The sequence below is a fragment of the Myodes glareolus genome, chromosome 8 (assembly GCF_982192425.1).
Source record: "Myodes glareolus chromosome 8, mMyoGla1.1, whole genome shotgun sequence".
Taxonomy (NCBI): domain Eukaryota; kingdom Metazoa; phylum Chordata; class Mammalia; order Rodentia; family Cricetidae; genus Myodes; species Myodes glareolus.
Genome location: NC_142033.1, coordinates 33,147,202 through 33,168,905, shown reverse-complemented (window position 1 = coordinate 33,168,905; position 21,704 = coordinate 33,147,202). Strand labels below are relative to the sequence as shown.

Below are 21,704 nucleotides of genomic sequence, written 5' to 3'. Positions count from 1 at the left end.
TATGCTGGAGAGGATATGGGGAAAGGGAACACTCCTGCACTGCTGGTGAGAATGCAAGCTGGTACAGTCCCTTTGGATGTCAATGTGGCAATTTCTCAGAAAATTAGGAAACAATCTTCCTCAGGACCCAATAATACCACTCTTGGGTATAGACCCAAAGGATGCTCAATAGTGCCACAAGGACATGTGCTCAACTATGTTCATATAGCAGCATTATTTGTCACAGCCAGAACCTGGAAACAACCTAAATGCTCCTTGACTGAAGAATGGATAAGGAAAATGTGGTACATTTACACAATGGAGTACTACACAGCAGAAAAAAAATGACATCTTGAAATATGCAGACAAATGGATAGATCTAGAAAACATCATATTGAGTGAGGTAACCCAGACCCAGAAAGACAATTATCACATGGACTCACTCATAAGTGGTTTTTAAACATAAAGCAAAGAAAATCAGCCTACAAATCACAATCCCAGAGAATCTAGACAACAATGAAGACCCTGAGAGAGACTTACATGAATGTAATCTACATGGGAAGTAGAAAAAGACAAGATCTCCTGAGTACACTGGGAGCATGGGGATCATGGGAGAGAGTTGAAGATGAGGAGAGAAGAAGAGAGGAGAGCAGAGAAAAATGTATAGCTCAATAAAATCAATTTAAAAAATTTTAAAAAAAGAACAGTACTGATCACACGCTCCCTGGGAAAGCCATTAGCCTTGATACAGGGCACTATGTATATCTGGAAGACAATGCATTTTTTAGATACAGGTTGAAGTATCTGTTCCTAATAGAATTGAGTCATAATTACTCCAATACTATGTGATTAAGTTTTTGCCCCTATACCAAAATGTCACATTTTTCTTAGCAGCATCTATAAATATAAACCCTTCTTTAGGACATTTGAGTTCTCAACATAATTAATAAAGATATGTCCATACTAATCAACTACAAATTTAGCTTGAGGAATATAGTCCTTTTGGTGTACTCAGAAGCAGAGAGAGAAAGAGAAACGGGGGAGGAAGGGAGGGGGGGAGGAAGGGAGGGAGGGAGGGAGGGAAGAAAAAAGGAATGTGTGTGGGCACTCATATGTGTGTTTTCAAGTTCACATATGCCAAAATAACACCTCTGTACCATTTAACTACTTACACTAAATACCCAAAGTTAATATTGGTAAAAATGTATGCTTAATATTGTAAAATAAAAGTTTAAACAAAACTTCAAAAATTCCACAACTTATTATTTTTTAATTTTTAAATTATGAGCTAACAATTTTTTCCTATACAAACATGAATTCACAGAAATGTTTTCAAAGCAAAAAATGCAATATCCTGAGCAAGTGTAAAGAAACTAATAAAAAATGAACTGCGGGGTCAATGAACACCTTGAGTAAATAGTAAGAGAATATTCCTAGAGCATTACTTCAGTTCCAACAATAAACTGTCAACATACAAACATTATAAAGCCTACCCAAACAACTGTAATTAGAACATGCACACTGGCCTTGCTGTCTGTCTTGGGACTTGCTCATTTAAACATAATTTCCAATGAAATTCTCCTAGCATCCAAATTTACTTTAAATCAAAGCTCTGTTCTAAGCATTGTATAAACCATATTAAGCCATTCTAAGTCAATATTTATTTCCAGCCAAACAAACAAACGTAATGGCAGATAGTGTTGTACTTAACGAAATGGCAACGAATTCCACAAGTTCTACTTAAGTAGATTATAAACTGGCGAGCAGGTTCCATGCCAGGCAAGGAAATGCTTCCCGTCTGTGGAAACTGAATGGAGTTTCCATCTCATCAGGGTTTTGCTCTTCATAACCAGCCACAAGAAAGGTCAGAATAAAATAAAACACACATGCATGGGACACTGAGGTCTCCAGCACCATGGCCTGTATCAGAGATGTCTCCATACTTCTCCCAATGAGGCCCACAGGGGTCTAAAACATACGTAAGCTGCCTCACTCGAGCTTATCTGAGCAGGGATGTCTGCACACATGTAAACATGTACATACACTCACGTTCGAGTTACTGAAAGGAAACTTGGACTGCTTTAAAAAGTATTCATGCTTTATGTACAGGCTTCAAAAGCTCCTAGGCATAACTGATACCACTGAAATCAGCATTATACAAAGATAAGTCATTAAAAGAGTCAACACACTACAAGTGGAGGTGGATCATTACAGTCTCTGGTAACTGTAGATTCTCCCCAAACTACTACAGTCTACTTTACTGGGAAGCTAGTGTGTCATTTGGAATAGTACTAATTAATTAAAATTCAAATGAAGTATTGCAGGCTCAAAAATATTAAACTCCTGAAAATGGCGATTTCTAATCCCAAAACACTGTCTAGCACCTTACAAAACAATTTTTCTCTGAGGATTTTGCTGTTTGACCAAGGCTTTGACACCACCAAATATAAATTCTGAGAGGGACTTAGCAAACCTATTCCACCACCACTACTGGAAAAGGACACTTTGGGAGAGACAGGCTGACCCTGCCGGTGGCTGGAGATGGCCCCCTCCTCCCGTGTGACGGTCTCTACTCAGAACCCTGGTTTCTGTATACACAGGATCTGCGGTCGACAATGGTGCTCGCACTCACCTGTGATCTTCTGCAGCAACGGTGACAACTGGGACTCCTCAGAGAAGACATGGGCCAGTGCTGTCTTCACGCTCTCTTCAGCCTCTCTCAGGTCACCGTCCAGGGTGAGCTCCCCAGCGACAGAGTAGATGTAAATGAGGAGGATGAGAAGCTCCTCAGGGCTGGAGTCCTCACTGGCTCTCTGGCTTGGGGACTTAATCATAGGCAGCACCTGATTAAGCACAACAGCCATGGTTGAATCGCCAAGGCTCTGAAACAGAAGCAAGGACAGGAGGATACGTCAGCCTTCCACAAAGACAGAACATTAGTTCAAAGATGCTTGCGAAATCTTTATGGTACTCATTGACCGCAGTCTTTCAGGTCTGCGTTTATTAATTCTGACGAGAACACTGCAAGAAGTCTGGCATTAGAAATTTTATTCTGAAAAACATTTGATAAAATGACAAGTGAAGTTGCAGGCCCTTTGATAATGATCCTACTGTGGTTTGAGCAAATGAGATGGAGATTTTTTGAAACTAAAATGTAAGTGGTTCAACGGGCAAGGGATGTAGCTCAGTGGCAGACCGCTTACCTAGCACACACAAGACCCCAGGTTTGATCCCCAGCTCTGTAAGAAAATGTAAGCATTTTAAAATCTTGAAAACTTAAACAAAAATGTAAAGCAATACAATTTAGAAAAACAAACCTGGCAGATTATCTATTTGAAGGACTGCTGATGCTCCTTAACAGAATTTACATATTCAAATGAGTGCGGATTCTCCTTTAAAGGAATCAGTCTTTGTCCTGGAACAGAGATCTGCCTGTCTCTGCCTATGATTAAAGGCATACGCCACCACCACCAGGCTTCAGGATATCCTTTTTGAATGTTCTATGTTGGCAAACACTGGCCAGAATATCTATAGCAACCAAAGGTGATTTCCTGCTAACTCTGACAAATAAAATAATGGCTCCAAATGGAAATGGGTTCAATATTTCTTTGGGTGAGTTTGAAGGTAATTCAGCTCAACTTCTTAATATATATTTTAAATTTTTCTTCATTGATTTTTATGTGTATACTGTTTTGCTACATGTGTGTGCACCATGTGCATGCTGGGTCCAGAGTCCAGAAGAGGTCATTTGATATTCAGGGACTGGAGTAACAGATGGCTGTGAGCTTCCATGTGGGTTCTGGGACTCAGACCTAGGCCCTGTGAAAGACTGGCAGAGCTCAAGCCACTGAACAGTCTCTCCAGTCTACCACCTCAAATTAAAAAAAAAAAATGGTTTTAGTCCTTCTACCAACTTCTTAAATGACACTCAGAAGATAATTTCAGGATTCTTTACACGTGATAAGAGCACTGCATCACTGGAGTTACTATGTCAAAGAACTACACACACCTTCAGTACCAATCTTGAAGTTTTGGGTAAAGAGACACTAGTTTTCATATTCAAATTAAAATCCAAGTTATCAGAACCTGAAACTTCCATCACTCCTGTGTTCCCTGAATGGTGCAGGATTCCCCTCTGTATGCTGTGAATACCATTGGTTAATAAAGAAGCTGCTTTGGGCCTGTTGATAGGGCAGGACTTAAGTAGGTGGGGAAGATTAAACTGAATGCTGAGAGAAAGGAGGTGGAGCTAGAGAGAAGTAATGTAGCCCCACAGGCAACAGATGCCGAAATTTTAACCTGTAAGCCACAGCCATGTGGCAAGACACAGATTAATAGAAATGGGTTAAAATAAGATGTAAGAGTTAGCCAATAAGAAGCTAGAGCTAATGGGCTAATCAGTGATTTAATTAATATAGTTTCTGTGTGATTATTTTGGGGCTGAGCAGTTGGGAACCAACAAGTGGCCTCCTTCAACAACTGAACACCTACTATGTTGCATTATTGTAGGCCTGAGAAACAGAGCAGACACATTCTCTACTCTCATAGTTCATGTCAAGGGGAAAACATGATTGAAAAACCGAGACAGTAAATGCTGTGGTGCAGCAGATGGTGGTAAGTACTACCAGGGAAAAGGGGAGCAGGAAAGGGAGATGGAGAGGCAGGACTTCAGGGACTTCTCACTCTTTATATAGGAGAAGTCAAAGCAAGAGGACAGGGACAGAGCAACCCTGCAAAGATGCTTTCTTTGAACAGAAAGATGCAAACAGCTGAAGGTTATTGCAAGGAGAGGGCCACCCCAAAAGAGCTCTTCCAGTCACTTCCACTCAAGGAGAGAGACACCCCAAAAGAGCTCTTCCAGCTACTTCTGCTCAAATTCAGACAGATCAAGACAGGGTTGCTCTGTGTAACAGCCGTAGCTGTCCTGGAACTAGCTCTTATAAACCAGGCTGGCCTCAAACTCAAAGAGATCCATCTGCCTGCCTCTGCCTCCCACGTGCTGGGATTAAAGGCGTGCACCACCACTGCCCAGCTACCATTTATTTCTAATATAATTATATGTTTATGGCATTATGGCATATTACACAAAAAATAAAGTGCTAAGTCTTTGGAGTAGATAAGAATGGAAAGAGCAGAGATTTTACTGGCACATGGTAACAAGATGTGGTTTACCAAGTAAAAGCAAACTCACCCTCAAAGTACCAGGAGCAGAGGGTTCCCTGCTACTTCAGGTGCTAAGAGCCCCTTAAAGAAAGGAGCCATGTGGTGGGCCTGTCCAGAGAGGTTCACAGAGGCTGCAGCCTGTCTATTTGTTTCTTATTTCATTGTCAACTTCTTGGATTACTAGATGATTTCTGCATTGCCTCCCATCCAATTTCCTGACAGTCAGGGTTATATACAATGTGTCTAGCCTGTAGGAGCCCTGTACCCTCAGAGAAGAAAGCCTTTTAAAAGATGGGTCTGAAGAGTGAGTCAGGGCAGGAGACTCATTTATAAAGATGTACGTGCTAGCATCCGCCTCTTGAGCCCGCACTTTCAAGCCTTTGGTTTATGATACATGATAAAGAGTGAGATTCTTCAGTAGAGACACAAGCATGACTTCCACTGTTCACAGCAGCAAAATGACATTCAAAATATGCTTCAAGCATCCCAAGAAGTCAATAGTTGTCCTTGATACATAGCCAAAAACAGTAGGCAGTTACAAAGATGTAAGAATTATGGGAAAATACAAATAACCCATATTGTTCTTTTTTAAAAATAATGATGATGGGATGTCCCGGGCAGCTCGCGGAGCAGCTGCTAGTGGCTGTGGGTCCCCGCAAGATCTCCAGGGTGGCAGCGCCATGCGGCCGGGGGAGTCAGGGTCCCCAGGCGAGTGGCAGAGTCAGGCGGCTGGATGCGGTGGACGGCAGAGTAAATGGACATAAGGCTATACATACAGTTAGACATTTATTACTTAAAGAAAGGGAAACATAGACAAACACAGAGAGAACAAAGACACACACACACACACACACATACACACGCGCGAGAGAGAAGATGGCAGCGGGCGGAGGTGGGGTCAGAAGTGGCTGGGGTGGGCGTGGTTAGTTCTTAAAGTGTCCCAATGGAATAACAACCCATTTTGAAAACCAAATTCCAGTTCTGACTGTTCCATTATGTTGTTCCTTAACATTGTACGATCTCTTCATGTCTAAATAATACGACCTGATTAGAGCAGTGATACTCAACTTGTGGGTCACGACCCCTTTGGCAAGCCTCTACCTCTAAAAATACTTACATTATGGTTCATCACAATAGCAAAAGTACAGTTATGAAGTAGCAACAAAAAAATTCATGGTTGGGGTCACCACAACATGAGGAACTGTGTTAAAGGGTCACATCGTTAGGAAGGCTGAGAACCACTGGACCAGAGGATGGCAGAGCAGGAAGCCACATTATTCCAGGAGCTCCATTTACTTCATTACTGATGGAAGAAGGCAGTTAGTCGTATTATTACTGTTCCCTACTCAGCAAAATATAGACTACTAAAAAAAAATTATCTTTACCATAGACAGGCAGAGAAGTTCAGAAAAACAATGAGAATGTGTGTGAAATAGGTAGGCTGATGTATTCCAGCTCTTTCCCCTGGGGTGATCTAAAAACCATGACACCTCAGTGGCAATGAACATATCCAGATCCTAGTCTCTGCTGTCTTTCTTTGGTAAAAAGAAACCAGAGATCTCCAAAGAGATGACTGACCCTAGGAAATGGAAGGAAAACACAGGAAAAACCTGGAAGATCTTATAGTGTCCTCCACCCCCATAAAGAGATTAAGGATATGTCAAAAGGACCCCAGAGTCAACAGCAAGACTTCCCAGTAGACCACAGCCAGAATAATTTAAAAAACAACATGAAGTAGTATTTTCAAATAACCTAAAGAATACAAAAAAGTATTCATCTGCTCATATTGACATAACTGTGACTAAACTAAGGCTAGAAGGATGGCTCAGTCAATAAAGTTCTTGCCTTGCAAATATAAGGTCCCAAGTTCAATCCCCAGAACCTGTTTAAAGAGGGTGGTGGATTCCCTGAAGCTGAAGTTAGAGGTGACTAACCATCTGACATAGGTGTTAGGAACAGAATTTACATCCTCCAAAAAAGGAGTCAGCACTCTTAACCAGTGACCATCTCTTGTAGCTTGTTGGTCATTTTCTGATGTCTGCTTTTCTTAACAACAAGAAAAGATTGAAGACTTCCCAGATTGAAACCTTTTAAAGCAAAAGACATTCATTTCAGCAGGAATAACAGGATGTGTGAATAAGGTGGTGTTTGAGAGGACCTGTGTCACAGGCTGTATGACCTTGGGGAAAGGAAATAAAAATGCCTGAACAATAGCTAGCCCCATTACACAGGCATCCATTTACACAACATTGACACAAATTGTTTTGGCCCCTCTGCTTTAAAAATGAAGTAATCCCCACAAAAAGATAGTGTTCGTATAGACTCAAACTTAATTCTGTTTTCCGAGGGCTAACTTTGTAGAACACATTTGATATCATTTAGGAAGATACAATAATGGCCACTCTTCACCAGGTTGTTCTGTGAACTTCATAATGAAAGTAAGTCACACAGCAGTAGCTGGCATGTTATTTTGCTACCACTACCCAGTGCCCTAGGATCTCCTTCTCCACCCAGAAGGACTAGTTAAGAACACTGGTATGGGAATGGCATGTGTTCTAGGAAAGGACATTGGCAGCCTCAGAGGAAGGAGGGACAGTCTACAAACACTGGGTGTAAAACTCTATCGTGGGACTTCATTTCAACGGCCAGTGAAAAGCCAAGGAGAAATCAAATATTACTAAATGCTACTATTGAAAGACACAGCACAGCAAACCGTAGCCAAAGTGGAGGGTTTTAAAAATGGTTTCTTTGTAAAGCAGCTGGGATTGAGTTTCCTATTCACCTTCACACAAGCAGGCCTACTAGTGGGGAGAAGGGGACCTGAGCTGTGGCTAGGGTGACAAAGTATTTTGTTATTTCTGCAGTCTGGGTTCTTGTTATTCTTGAATCAGTCCCCAGCAACTCCATACAAAGGCCCTCTTTAAAATCCATGTCCTTAGAAAAGCTGACTATGAAGTCAAGAGCTGGTCTCCATTCTGGCATTAGGAACATATTGCATATGGTGGCAGGCTGGTCCAGGCTGGCCCCACACCTGCTCCTCTGAGAGCAGAACCTGCAGACACTCAGTGGAACTCTGAACTACTAGAAGAGAACACCTCTCAGCAATCCTCAGCCAGTGTGTGCAGGCTGCTGAGACATGACAATGGGTGCTCAAATATCTTCTGTCTCCAAATAGTACCTGCCAAAATTAAAATCAATGTTATTTTGGATAATTCTGAAGGAATCTGAATTTCCTTTTGTACACCCCAGGCAGAATGTAAAAATGTAAAATAATTCATTGATATGCCCAACAATGTACACATAGAAACACACCAAACAAGTACATCATTTAATTAATTGTAAGAATAACTTTACACAACAAAGTGAGACACAGGCTACATGGGACTCAGATGAGTGGGAGGAGGACTGAGCAGCCAGCTCATAAGGAAGTTCTCAACAAAGGCATCTGCATTTGCTTTGGAAAATCCTGATGGGGCACATGCCAAATGGGTTTTAAAGATCCAACATCCAATATGAGGGAGGAACAAAGCTCTAAGAAATAAATTATGGGATGGGATCCTCCCTTCAGCAAATATTTCATGTACATCTACCAAGAAGGTAGGAGAGGCGGGATAATGCCGCATTTCCTGGAGTCGGTGACTGTGTTACCACATGTGGCCAGAGGCCCTCCAGATGTGATGAGGAGTATGTGTTAGTTACTTTCATCACTATAATCAAAATGCCACCCAGAAATAGCATAAAAGAGGACAGTTTTGACGTACAGTGTCTGAGAAAGCATGACAGCAGGAGCAGCTCAGCTTGTGGCAGCAGCCTGAGGAAAGGCTGTTCACATCGTGGCAGATGGAAAGGAAGGATTCAGGCTGGACCAGGGCAGGTATGACCTGTTCCTAGTGACCTAATTCTGCAAATATTAGCTGCACTGCCTTCAAAACAGTGCCACATGCTGCAGCTCTTGAGCTGAAGCACGAGTCTGCTCAGATATCCCAGTCGAACCATAAACTCCTATGCCAAGGAAACATTTTCCAAAGTCCAGATGCACAAGCTCTCAACAGTCTGGGCCTTTCTATATGTGAGGTCTTGCCCTTAAAAAACATTTCCTATTTTCCTAGTGCGAAATATACACTTCTCTCTAATTCACTAAAGCCTCACAGTTACATCTGCCTTACCTGCGTCCACTCTGCCCACAACTGTAATTATATTTATGTTCTTTTACTTGACATGTGCCATGTTTTTTTTAATTTTTCTGTTCTGCTTTTGCTTTGGACCCTCACTATAAGCCAGGCAAAAAACAGAAAAGAATTACCATGTCACAGCATGGATACTGTGCTTTGAAATCTTTATCTGCCAAATAAATTAGTCCAATATTTTTTAATGTGATTACATTCAAATTTTCAAAACATGGCAAAAATCTAGCCAGATTATTTCCCAGAAGGTCCAAATCCCAATAGGATCCATATTCCTATCTGAAACTTCATGAGCAATCTTTATATTCTTCATTTCTATTGAAAGTCTGGTCTTCTGGGTGCCCATCAGAACACCCCATTAAGAAAAGTTTCCAGGGGCTGGATAAATGGCTGTGGTTTAAGAGCATCTGCTACTTTTCTAGAGAACCTGATATTGGTTTCCAGCAACAATATCACCTGTAACTACAGCTCTAAGGAATGCAGTATCATCTTATGGCCTCCTCTGGAACTGACATACAAGCATACTCTCACATATATATACAACTCTCTCTCTCTCTCTCTCTCTCTCACACACACACACACACACAAATCTTAACAAAAGAAAAAAGTTTATAGCACCTTGGAGCTTCTCTAGCCTACACCTACTTCTGAAAACCAGGTCAAATCCGGAACTGCACGTGTGGTCATGTTTACCACAGCAGCAACCCTACAGCAGTAGCTTCCTGTGCTATGGACTAGTCACACTAAGCAGATGGGAAGCTGCAAAGGCAGGTTGGAATCTGCGGTAGTTATAACCCTCAGAGGCTCAATCCTAGTGTCTTCTTCCAACCAGGCTTTATGTCCCAAAGGGTCCACAACTTTCAAAACAGCACCACAAGCTGAGGCCTCATCATGAAAAACAAGAGCCTGGGAGAGCACTGGAAGGTCAAGCTATTACACTACAGATCTTGAGATGAGGCAACCACTGATCCTACATTATTTGAGTAGATCCAACCTAATCTCAGGACTTCTAAAGGTGGGGGCTTTTCCCAGCTCTGGCCAGAGATGAGATGATTCACAGATGCAACAATACTGTCCCTGAAGACTGAGTAGAGAAACCACAAGCCAAGAATACAGAGGAAACAGGAAAGGACAAAGAAACAAGCCCTCCCCTATGACCTCTAGAGAGAAAAAGACCCCTGATTATATTTAATTGTTACTTCAGTAAGATCTCCAGACTTACAAATCAATAAATATGTGTTTTGAGGTTTGAGGTCATGATGAATTAATGTAAGAGGTCTGTGGGGTAGAAAATGAGAAGCCCCATGTTAGAGCATGTAGTGTTCACTGAGAAACTTGCTTACAAGAGGATGTTTATCCTCTTAAAATTTAAGCTGGAACTTAATTGCCAGTATATTAGTACTAGGTAGTGAGGTCTTTAAGAGGTTGTGTTGTAAGCCTAGTCCCTCAGGAATGAGGCTGATGCCATTTAAAAGGCTCACTCCTGACTCTTGCAACTTTTATCATGGCATGACGCAGCAAGAAGGTCCTTCACAGATGCTAATACATGGGACCAGACTTTGCAGACTCCATAACTTTGAACCTGTACCAAATTCTATTCATCATGTTATCGAGTTAATTATTCCATTGTATTAACACAAAATGAACTAAAACATGGGAATCAATAAAATAATTGTCAAATGATTAGACGAACGAGCAAGAGTCAGCATGAATAGAGAGCTCAGTGGCATTTATTTCATCTCCGTCCTTAGGGGACCAGTGAGGGTCTTCAGGAAAATGATAGAAAGGAAAGGCATAGAGTGGCCAGAATTCAAATGCACTGTTACCAGCCAGCCCTGAATCATAATGTCTTGGAAGCCAACATTCATCAGCTATGTGATTTTACAGGGTAGTGGCCATCTAAGCGGGATCCAGAGACTCTCTGAAAGGACTAGGAGATCAAAAGTACTTTCATAACAATACCAAGGTAGTGCTTGCCATATTCTTTGAGTGCATAATGGCACTAACAGCATGAACACACAGAGAGCTAAAATTGATCAATTTGGGCAGTGTAACAAACACCTGTAATCTCAATCCTTGAGAGATTCAAGCAGGAAGTGGGAGACTGTATTTTAATAGTGTATGCGACAAAATGGAAATGATGCATAAGCTGACCCTTCTTCTGCACGATGACTTTTCTCTCAGAAAAGCATTTTGCAAAGGATGAGGTGGGAACGGAACTAACTGCTGGTCTTGTGTAGCCCACTATTCTTGACTAATGACAAATTATCAAGTGACACGTTGCCTACGGTGGCAGACGCCCATAGTTCCAGCGCCTGTGAAGCTGAGGCAGGAGGAATGCAAATCTAAACCTGGCCTGCAATACACAGCAAGCATGAGGCCAGTGTGGACTACATGGCAAGACCCTGAATCAAGGGGAAAAAGAACACCAACAAAAGGAATACAATTGATAAGAATCTTAGCTTCTGAGCAAAACGTTAAATTATGGAAAAGATCTATCTGTTATTGCCAGATTTTCAATTCTTACAGATTTTTTTCTGATGAGTAAAGACACTAAAATGTGGATTTTGTTTTCAAAAATACACAATAAAATGTATTAACATTTGTAATGTCTATAACTTTTAGTGAACCAAAGCTTCTAAAATCAGGTATATTTTTTTTTTAAAAAAAAGTTCATCCAAAATATAGACCAGTGGTTTAATTTTATTTATTTAATTTTACTTTATGTGCACTGGTGTTTTGCCTGCATTCATGTCTGTAGTAACGGTGTTGTAACTAGAGTTACAGGCAGTTGTGAGCTACCATTTGGGTGTTGGGAACTGAACCCAGAGTTCTCTGGAAGAACAGCCAGTGCTCTTAACCACTGAGCTCACTGAAACATTTTCCAATTCTATATTAAAACTTCAAGAAATCAGTACTTGCAGAGTTGAAATACAGTATCAAAAATAATGTCCACAAGCATCTGGAAGAGCTGTCAAGCATTCCTTTTCCAAGGACTCTGTTCTTACACTCTCTCTAAAGCGGCATCTGGCAGCCAGTAAACGGGGACAAATATGTCTGCCTGGTTTCTATCAACAGAGATTTAAAATTCAAAAACAAAACACAAACCAATGACACTCTCACTTAATCTTTTTTTGTTTTTAAAAAATAGTTACAGCTGTCTTAGAACTGTGTAGAGCAGACCAGCCTTGAACTCAAAGAGATCACCTGCCTCTGCCTCCCAAGCGCTGGGATTTTAAAGGCTTGCACTACCACAAATGGGTGGTTGAACTTCTAATTTTAAAGTAACATATAAAATTTTTAAATTTTCTGTTTTAATGACACAGTAAATATTATATTTAATAACTTGAGCAACATTCTAAAGAAAATTTATCTTTTCTATTCTTCTTCCCTTCCTCATAACTTAAATCGTAAAGTCAGCTGTCACCATGCTCTTAGAGAAGAGGGCCAAGCAATAAGATAAAAAGAAAATGGATTCCCTGGGTCAGAGTTTCTCAAATATAATGTGTACATAAACAGCTTGGGATTCCTGTTAAGTTCACTAGATCTGAGATGGAGCCTAGTAAGGATGTCTCCTGAACAAGTTTCTAGGTTGATTTCAATGTCATCTGTTCATCCATGAATCCTCTTATTTGAGTGGCATCTAGAATGGGCCACTTAACTCTTTATAGACTACAGCATAAAAGTGAAATAAAGAGTCTTAGTCAAGTCACTGTGTGGCATCTCTTAGCTCAGTGATCTATCATTAACTGCTAACTATAAAATTGACAGATGCATCAGCTGTACATTGATAAATGCATCCGCTCTATTCTAATCCTCTGCCCACTCCAAACCCAACCAACAGCCTATTTGACTTCTCCTTCTCGACATGTAACCAGCAAAATTAATACAACAGATCTACAGCTATAATCTTTCACTCATACATTGTGGTTTAATCTTCTGAACCATTTCTTTTTGTCAGTGTGTGTTTGCATGTACTTATCTCTTTGTATAGGATGTACTTTCCCCTTTTCTTCCAGGTCCAACTCAAGCACTGTCTTCTCTAGCCTCTGATTTTGAGTCCCTGTGCCCTACGCCTGCTCTTCATGTTCTGTACCCACGGCTGTTGTGTGGAGCCATAACTTTCCCAGCTGAACAAGTAAGAAATTTATGCTATACTGGAGTTGTCCCTTGTCCTTGCCACATCGAGTCAGTCAGTGAGGCCTGGGGACTGTATGCACGTATCCTGCCTCCTCCATTCCTTCTCCCACTGTCCATGTTGCAATTAGCATTACTTCGAGCCACGATGGGACTTATTCTAGAATAAAAACACAAAGTTCTTAGAATTAATTAATAGCATGCATGCCTTTTACCTTCTTGGCCTTAATTAACTGTTCAGCCCCATCCATCATGAATCTTTTCCTCACAGACTGTGGTTTAGCCCTCTGATTCATTTCCGTTTGCTCTTCTGTGTTTACAATGCTCATCTCTTTGTAAAAAAGGGAATGTACTTTTCCCTTTTCTTCATTTGGTCTGAAATGGTCTGAAATTTCAACTCAAATATTATCTTTTCTAACCTCTGGTTTTGAGTTAAGTGTTTTCAATTTATGATCCTAGATAAACTCGTATGTCTTCTTAGGTCTTTTTATCCTGAACTTCATATACCCATCTCCAGTTCCCTTCTGAGAGAAAAATAAGATAAGCATACAATTGTAGACCCTCTCACTCCTCCTAATTGCCCTAGATATAGATACTATTACTGCAGAAGAAATTCAGGTTGAATTTCTCAGGATGTCAGGTGGTGAGTGGATGAGCTGGTATACTTGTGCATGGCAGATCCATGAGTATGTACATTTATGGGCGCACATTCGTGTGCTGGTGCATGTGTACTCGGAGGCAAGAAGTGGGTATTTCCTGCCTCAGTCACTCTCCACCCTGACACCATTTTTTTTTTGAAACAGGGTCTCTCACTTTACTTGGAGCTTCCTGATTGACCAGATTGTGACAAACAAAGCTCCAGGGATGCTGCTGTTTCTGCCTCTTCCATAGTGGAATCAGAAGGAAGGGCAGCTTCTCACATGGGTCATAGGGGTCCAAACTCAGATTCTCATGCTTGTGCAGCAAGCGCCTTACTGACTGGACCATACTCCCAGCCCTGAACTGGGGTGTAGCCCACCACTGTCCGGCACACATTTCTTCTCCAGTGTACCCCAGCCAGAGAAAGAGCAATGTTCATGGGAAAGGGGAATCTAAACCCTTGGGAAAGGGAAGCTTGTTCCAATGATTTGAGCTAAAACAAATAGTCAAGAGAGTCCAATTCACGAGACAATAGATAAATCTTAAAGATAAGAGCAGCAGTAGATGAATGTAACCCACCGGAGTTATATACTGTTTTATATATATACCCACGGAGATATACTGACCTACAGTATATCTACAGTTCCTTAAAGCCCCTTGGCAAGGTGCGTGACTAGCTGTAAACCCTTAAGGTAGCTCCAGACATAAACAAAGTAGACTGTGACTATGTTCACCTCACTCCTAAGCCCTCGTTACAAGCAGCTAGACTCATTCAAAAGTGACTCAGACAGAAGATACAACTGGTCATACAGCTGTATCTATCATACAGCAGCAACCAATTTGTGCTGTATAAACAGCACAAAGTTCTACCTGTGAAGTCAACGTGATAATTCAGTATGGGAAAACACTTGCTACCAAACCTGATGGTCCATATTTGAACCCTTGAACCAAACAAAGTGAAGTGAGAAAACTGATTCCTACTCTGTCCTTTACACGTGTGTCGTGGCACATGCTCTCTCTCTCTCTCTCTCTCTCTCTCTCTCTCTCTCTCTCTCTCTCTCTCTCTCTACCTTCCTCCCCTCCACACAAAATAAATGGACAAAATAAAAGAATGAATAAGCGCACAGTGTTTACTGTGTGCTTGCCTCTATGTGAAAAGGAATGTAATGAACTGAAGAGATATGCATCAAAAGGAACTCATTCTGAAGACTGAAAACAGGATAGCAATGGTCTCTAAAAGCAGCTCATTTAAGTCTCCACGGATGGATGATAAATAGACATAATGTGCTCTATGCATACGACAAAATATTATTCAGCATTTAGAATAAAAAATAAAAGCAAAAGCTGAGGCTAGAGAGATGTCTCAGTGATTCAGAGGGCTCAATGCTCTTGTAGCAGGACCAGAGTTTAGAGACTAGCATCCACATTTGGTGACTCACAATCCTCAGGAATATTCTGTGAGGCTGTATCATCTCAGAGAGCAGCCTTGTAGCTGTTCTGGATTCAGAACTCAGAAGAAACTGCAATAGAGGTGCTCTGAAATGTGGTCAACTGGTACTATGACATGAGCCTAGGACGGGAAGAAGCAGGACGAGTCACACCAACGAGGCAAAAGCTGTCTGAACAGGAAGTGCTCTTAGGCAGAGGAGTGGAAGGATGGTGAGGGAGGAGGCAGAAAGAGCAGAGGCCCAGGACTGCTTAGCCGTCTGGTTGCTAGAACTTTTGCTTTTCTTCTGAGATAGAATTCACAGGGATTTTGAGCAGAGATAGTGATATCCTCGTGGTTATGAAAGCAGGCTCCCCAAGTTTTCTCTCCTATTGAAGATGCCCATCCTGAGCATGGTGCCATACACCTTCAATCCCCGTGCTACAGAGGCAGATGCAGAAGGGTATCTGCAAGTTTGAGGCTACCCAGGTCTAAACAGTGAGTTCTAGGCCAGTCAGGAACACACAGTGAGACCCTGTCTCAAAAAATAAAACAACTCACCACAGAAAATGGCCCTGAGGGAAATCTAAGATAGTCACTGAATGGAATATAACATCACAGTGAGAATGAATGGTCTATATTATAAAGCAAGGGCAAGGATCAACCTCCAAATATAACATTGCATTAAAAAAATCAGAAAAATAACATTGTATTATCCCCTTTATGTAAATTATAGAAACCATGGAAAAATAATCTGATTTTAGCAATCCCTGCCCTATGATAAGAAGGAGTGGTGGGGTGGGGGAAGCCAGGCCTTCCAAGACTGCTGATAATCTTCCAGGCTGGGTAGTGATTACACAGCTGTCTTTGCTTAGTGAAAATTCATCAACTTGTACATTTCAATATTATATTTTACCTCAATATGTTTTTAAAATGCCACTATACCAGGCCATGCTTCCTGCATCCCAGGAAGAACAGAGCCATCCACTTAGAGTTCCTGTTACAAATTAGCATTTCTCCAAAGCAAAGGCAGGAAAACATAAAACGTTTACAGGTTTCATCAAGCAATCTCCCTGGGACACTTGTACCTTTGGCTAAGGGGACAGGGAAAGGCCCTGATTTGGGGGGAAGAGGGAAAGAATAGCTTCGATGGCTGTTCAGTTCAAAACACGCAGATGTTTCAGGGGGGCTAGGTATGTTTTTGGAATGTTTTCTCCATCTCTTGGGAAATGGTGTGAAGCTGCCCTTCAGACAGAGCTGTCCGGTTAAGCCGCTATCTTCTGTAAACAGGCCAGCAGAGCCTTAAGTTGCATGAAATGAGGGGCAGGTGACTTCTGAGAGCACCATGGGGATTTGGAAAGTGTTCATCCAACAAAACCGCCAGCCATTTGTCTCTATCTGGCCACCTTTAATGATTTAAGAGCTCTGCGTCCTGTTATCATCAATCTATTACCATGATGGAGCAGCTCTCAGAACTGGAGTTTTCAAAATGCAACTATCCGTGACCTAAATTTCCTGCTGGTCCTGTCGGCCCCAGGTTTAGGCCTGTTTGTCTATCATCAGGTGAATCAATATAAATAATAAAAACAGGCCAGTGTCCAGCTTCCCAAAGCCTCACTAAGAAAAACTAAACCACACCCCTCCAGTCAGTACCAGTTCAGTGGGTCCACTCTTGGCTTGAACTATTGGTAAGTTCTGTACCGATCACAAAACGTCCCACAGTATGAGAACATTAGCTTAAAACCTATTTTATTTCCTTCTTTCCTTGCTTGTCTTTCAACTTTTTCCTTTCATTTTTAATTTTATGTGTATAGCTGTTTTGTTTGCATGCATGTCTATATATCATGTGTATGGAGGCTATTGGATGGGCTGGGACTGCAGTTAGCAATGTATGTAAGCCACCATGTAGGTATTGGGGATCAAACCCAGGTCCTTCAGAATTGCAGCCAGTGCTCCTGACTGCTGAGCCATATCTCACTCCCCTTCCTTGCTTTTTAATGTGGCCAAGCAACAATCCCATAACTCTTAGCAAGCAGCAAAAATTATATGAGTTTTAGTTTTAACTACCTAAAAGATATTTGAAAACACAAACATATGCATGTTCATTATCTCTATGCAGAGTGTGATAATGAATTCTTCAGCCTGTGTAGAAACTGATTTCCAGGATTCAAAGCTAAGAGATCAAACACTTGGTGGGAAACTGGCTGGAGAAAGGGGCAATGGGAAAGATGCTACCTTGAGAACTGTTTCAGTGCATTTCACACCCCACACTGGAAGCGATGAGAACGGCCCTTTAGTGGCCAAGGCCTTGGGCTCCCTTAGGAGAGAGACTTCTCAGTAACAGAACTGCTCCTCACATACAGGACCTCCAGCTCAGGCACAGGACAAGGTCTTCGTATCTTCCAGCAACAGCGCATTGAGCAGCGCTGCAGACTAGCTCAGCGTAAGAAATCGTTTTTGAATCCTCTCTACCAAATGATGGGACAAAGCATGAAGTCAGCAGGTTTGCCTGTACTCCCTGCTCACCGTCCTGACTTTGCTTCTTCCTGATCTCCACTCAGAGCTCATCAGCTCCTTCCTGGACTCAGCAAATCAAGCAGTTCCCCCTCTAAGACATGGATGTCTAGAAGGCTGGCCTCTTCCAAAACAAAACTACATTTAAAAAAAGGAAAGGCAACCTGAGAGGAAGCAAGATGACTCCTCGGTGGCTGAATTTCTGATTTAATGGTGGCTGAAAAGCATTTTGGCATAGAAAATATTTCTAAGTTTCCTCAAATTAGATTTAACAGAAATTAACTGAAGGGCTCTTAGTATTGTTTTCCTATTTTTAAAGTGCACTGGGAAAATTTAAAAGGTATATTTCCTATTTCTGTAAAGGAACGGTACCAAAGGCTATAACTTAAGCTATCGCAATGCGTTTAAATCTCAGGGTCTCAGGTTCTTGCACAGTACCCCACACCTCATCAGGCTCTTGTGGAAAATAAATAAGATGAGCCCTCAACTTTAAAGTGTGTGTGCTTTCTTTAGCACTAGCATTATTACTATCTCATTGCATTGCCTTGCTCTCCAAAGGGAGGCTTCTATTTAGAGAGGGCTGGTGAATCGGATGCATTTACACACCCCTGGTGATTTACCTGCCCACTACCCTCCACCACCACGACCCACACCCACACCAAGACCTGGGCATTGGTTAATGGAATAAGGTGCTGCGCTACCAAATCCGACCTCTGCCAACTCTCTCAGGCTGCCTGGCGAACAACTGTGACACGGATGTATATCATTCACCACAACACAAACCAAGAACCTGATGACTGCGTCCAACCCAACCCATCCCATGGAGCCTCTGGCTTTCTACATGGCCATGTAGAGACACCAGAGGATCCAGCTCCAAGTAATGGTGGGTAACAGCTCTTTGACAAACTTTAAAAACAATGAGACCATGGGGACAGAGGCATGATCTGGATGACAGCTCTGCCCCTGTGACCTGGCAGGAGCAGCTACAATATGCAGATTCCCAGGTCCCTGCAAGGCTCAACAGCCTGTGGTGTTCCTTGTGCAACAATGAAAGTGCAGAGAAGCAAGCCTTTAGATTTGCTCTGTCCCTTCCTCTGTGACTTTCCTTTTCCCTCACTCTTGTGACATCGGGGTTATGTCTGATTTTCTTTAAAGTAGTTCCATATAAATATTGCCATAGACTCTATTTCCTAAGAAAATGAGAAAAAGACACTGAGAAGCCACAAACGTGAATTACGTAAGAAGAAGAATGCCAGGACCCCAGAACTATTGAATTTACAGGTGTTTATTATTATAAAATTTCCTCATAAAACTACTTTTGCTGTATCTTACAAATTTTATTATGGTGTTTGCCCAATTTTATTTGTCTCAAAATATTTTTTACCCGAGCATGTTGTCTAATTTCCACATATTTGTTAATTTTCCGAAATGTCTTCTGTTATTGATTTTCATGTCATTGTGACTTCAATCTTTTAAATTTTATTTAGATATTTTTGTGGCCTTTTAAGTGACTTATCCAGCTGAGCCAGCATGCCAGTCCTAAAATATATTCTAGTAGGAGTTCCAGAATTCAAAAAAAGTAGAGAAGAAACACACTGGATAAAGTAATAGATGTAGATCTCCAGGACTGGTTAAAAGCATAAAATACCAGATACAGGATGTGCAACATATACCAAGCAGGGTGAACGTTAAAAAAATCATAATTAAACATTATAAAACTAAATAAATAAAGAGAGAGAGAGAGAGAGAGAGAGAGAGAGAGAGAGAGAGAGAGGAGAAGAGGAGAGAAGTACCATACTCTCAAAAGTGGGAAGAGCAGTTTAAAATATAAATCACATACAAAGAAATAGTATTCTAATGGTTACAGATGTCTGAACAACAGTAGATGGACACAGTCAAAGTACTGGGCTGGGAAAATGGCTAAGTGGATAAAGCAGGTGCTGAGCAAGAATGAGGACCAAAGCTCTGATCCCTAGACCCATGGAAAGGCAGATGCGGTAGCATTTATCTGTAATCCCTCACTCCTATAACATGATGGGTGGACATAGGTGGCTTGCTGTACGTAGTGGTAAACAATGGGAGATCCTGGCTCAAACAAGGTGGAAGGTAAGGGCTAACACCCACGCTTGTCCTCTGACTTCCACATATGTGCCATAGCATCTCACACACACACACACACACACACACACACACACACACACACACACACGGAAAATGTCCAAGCACTTGTTATCTTTGAGCACTTAGCCTCCACTAAAATGCTAAATGTACACTAACATACACTGAAAATGCTGATGGAATAAATCAACTGTATTGCCCATCTCTACTTCAAATGGTTAAATCAGACATTTGGAAGAATAAAATGAGACACACATTAATGAAGTCTGAAATTGGTTTATTTCCTCATTTTGTCAGAGTTCTGGGATTTAGAGGGGGTGTGCAGTAAATTCACCACAAAGTTAGAAACATCTGCTGACATGAAACAGAGAGTCCCCACAACCCTGTCCTGCCCTGTGTCCCCAGTCAAAAGAAATGCCTTTTATTCAGTAAAGTTAGCATGGCGAGTTTTGTGCATAATAAAGATTCCTATCAGCCATGCAAATGCTGCTGCCCACGCAGCCCAGCACACACAACCACTGTGCATAGTTGCCGCAGCCCATGTTGACTACAGACAGGCTTAGCTCCAATTTCAGTTTACTCTGGGGTTTCATATTCTGCTGACCGCAGATAAAACCTCCCCCCAACAACGGTTGCATATTTTAGCCATCTCCATGGGATTCCAGAGAAGTCTGTACTGAAATATAGAAACTCAAAAGCTGCCTTAACTAACCAAGAAACATTTAAATCACTTTTAGAGTTAATAACTTTTCCACTTAAAAGCAAATATTATTAGAAAATAAATACACTTTTTCTTAAAACCACGTAATAAGATACATTATAGCTTGCTTCAAGTTTTAGAGTTTCCTGTCTTTAGAGATGAAAAACATTGGATGTACAAATCCACTTAATACAAAAAGGGTAATGTTTTCCAAATTGATCAAATATAACTAAAATACTAAATTTAATTTTCCCTGTACATGTAATAAGACTAAACAGTGTTTTAATGTGCAAATCATTTGTTGAGTTTTTATAACCACGTACTTGTGAATCTTTTCATTTTCTCTATGGAAATCAGTCCTGCGCTCACTGAAAAGTGTCGTGCATAGGTTGTCCATGCTTGTCTTTCCCCCTCAGAACACTTATAAAGAGATCGATGATTGGTTCAGAACACTGCCATCTTTCAGTTTGCCTCCATGGATGGCATAATTACAGTCTGTGGGAGCACTTAGCCAGCATGTAAGACAGATGCCACTCAAGGTGACCTGGGACTTGTTACTTAGGCTTTCTCATCTATTAAACGGGAGCACAGTCCAGTGGGGTTTAAAGGTCTCAAGTTCGTGTTTTATAGTCCTGCAGCAAACATGGAACCCCTCTAGCTTCTAACCGAGACATCTTTCTTTAGTCAAGTATCTAAGTGTGAAGCTGTGGCTATAACACTGCTGTTCTTTCTGCTGTCCCCTGCCCCCATCTCTCTATATAGTGTAGATCTGCCTCCTTCTGAGCCTTCCATCCACCAAATGCTATCTTCACTTTCTTTCCCGAGCAGGATCACTCAGTTGGGA

At 41.4% G+C, this 21,704-nt stretch overlaps 1 protein-coding gene across 1 annotated transcript in view; it reads right to left on the bottom strand.

Moving 5' to 3' along the window:
- Scfd2 (sec1 family domain containing 2) overlaps positions 1–21,704 on the bottom strand; it is a 335,242-nt gene that overhangs the window by 202,351 nt on the left and 111,187 nt on the right. Inside the window, exon 5 of the mRNA XM_048414869.3 lies at positions 2,612–2,861. Coding sequence (XP_048270826.3) covers positions 2,612–2,861 — 250 coding nt within the window. The remainder of the gene's footprint in view (positions 1–2,611; positions 2,862–21,704) is intronic.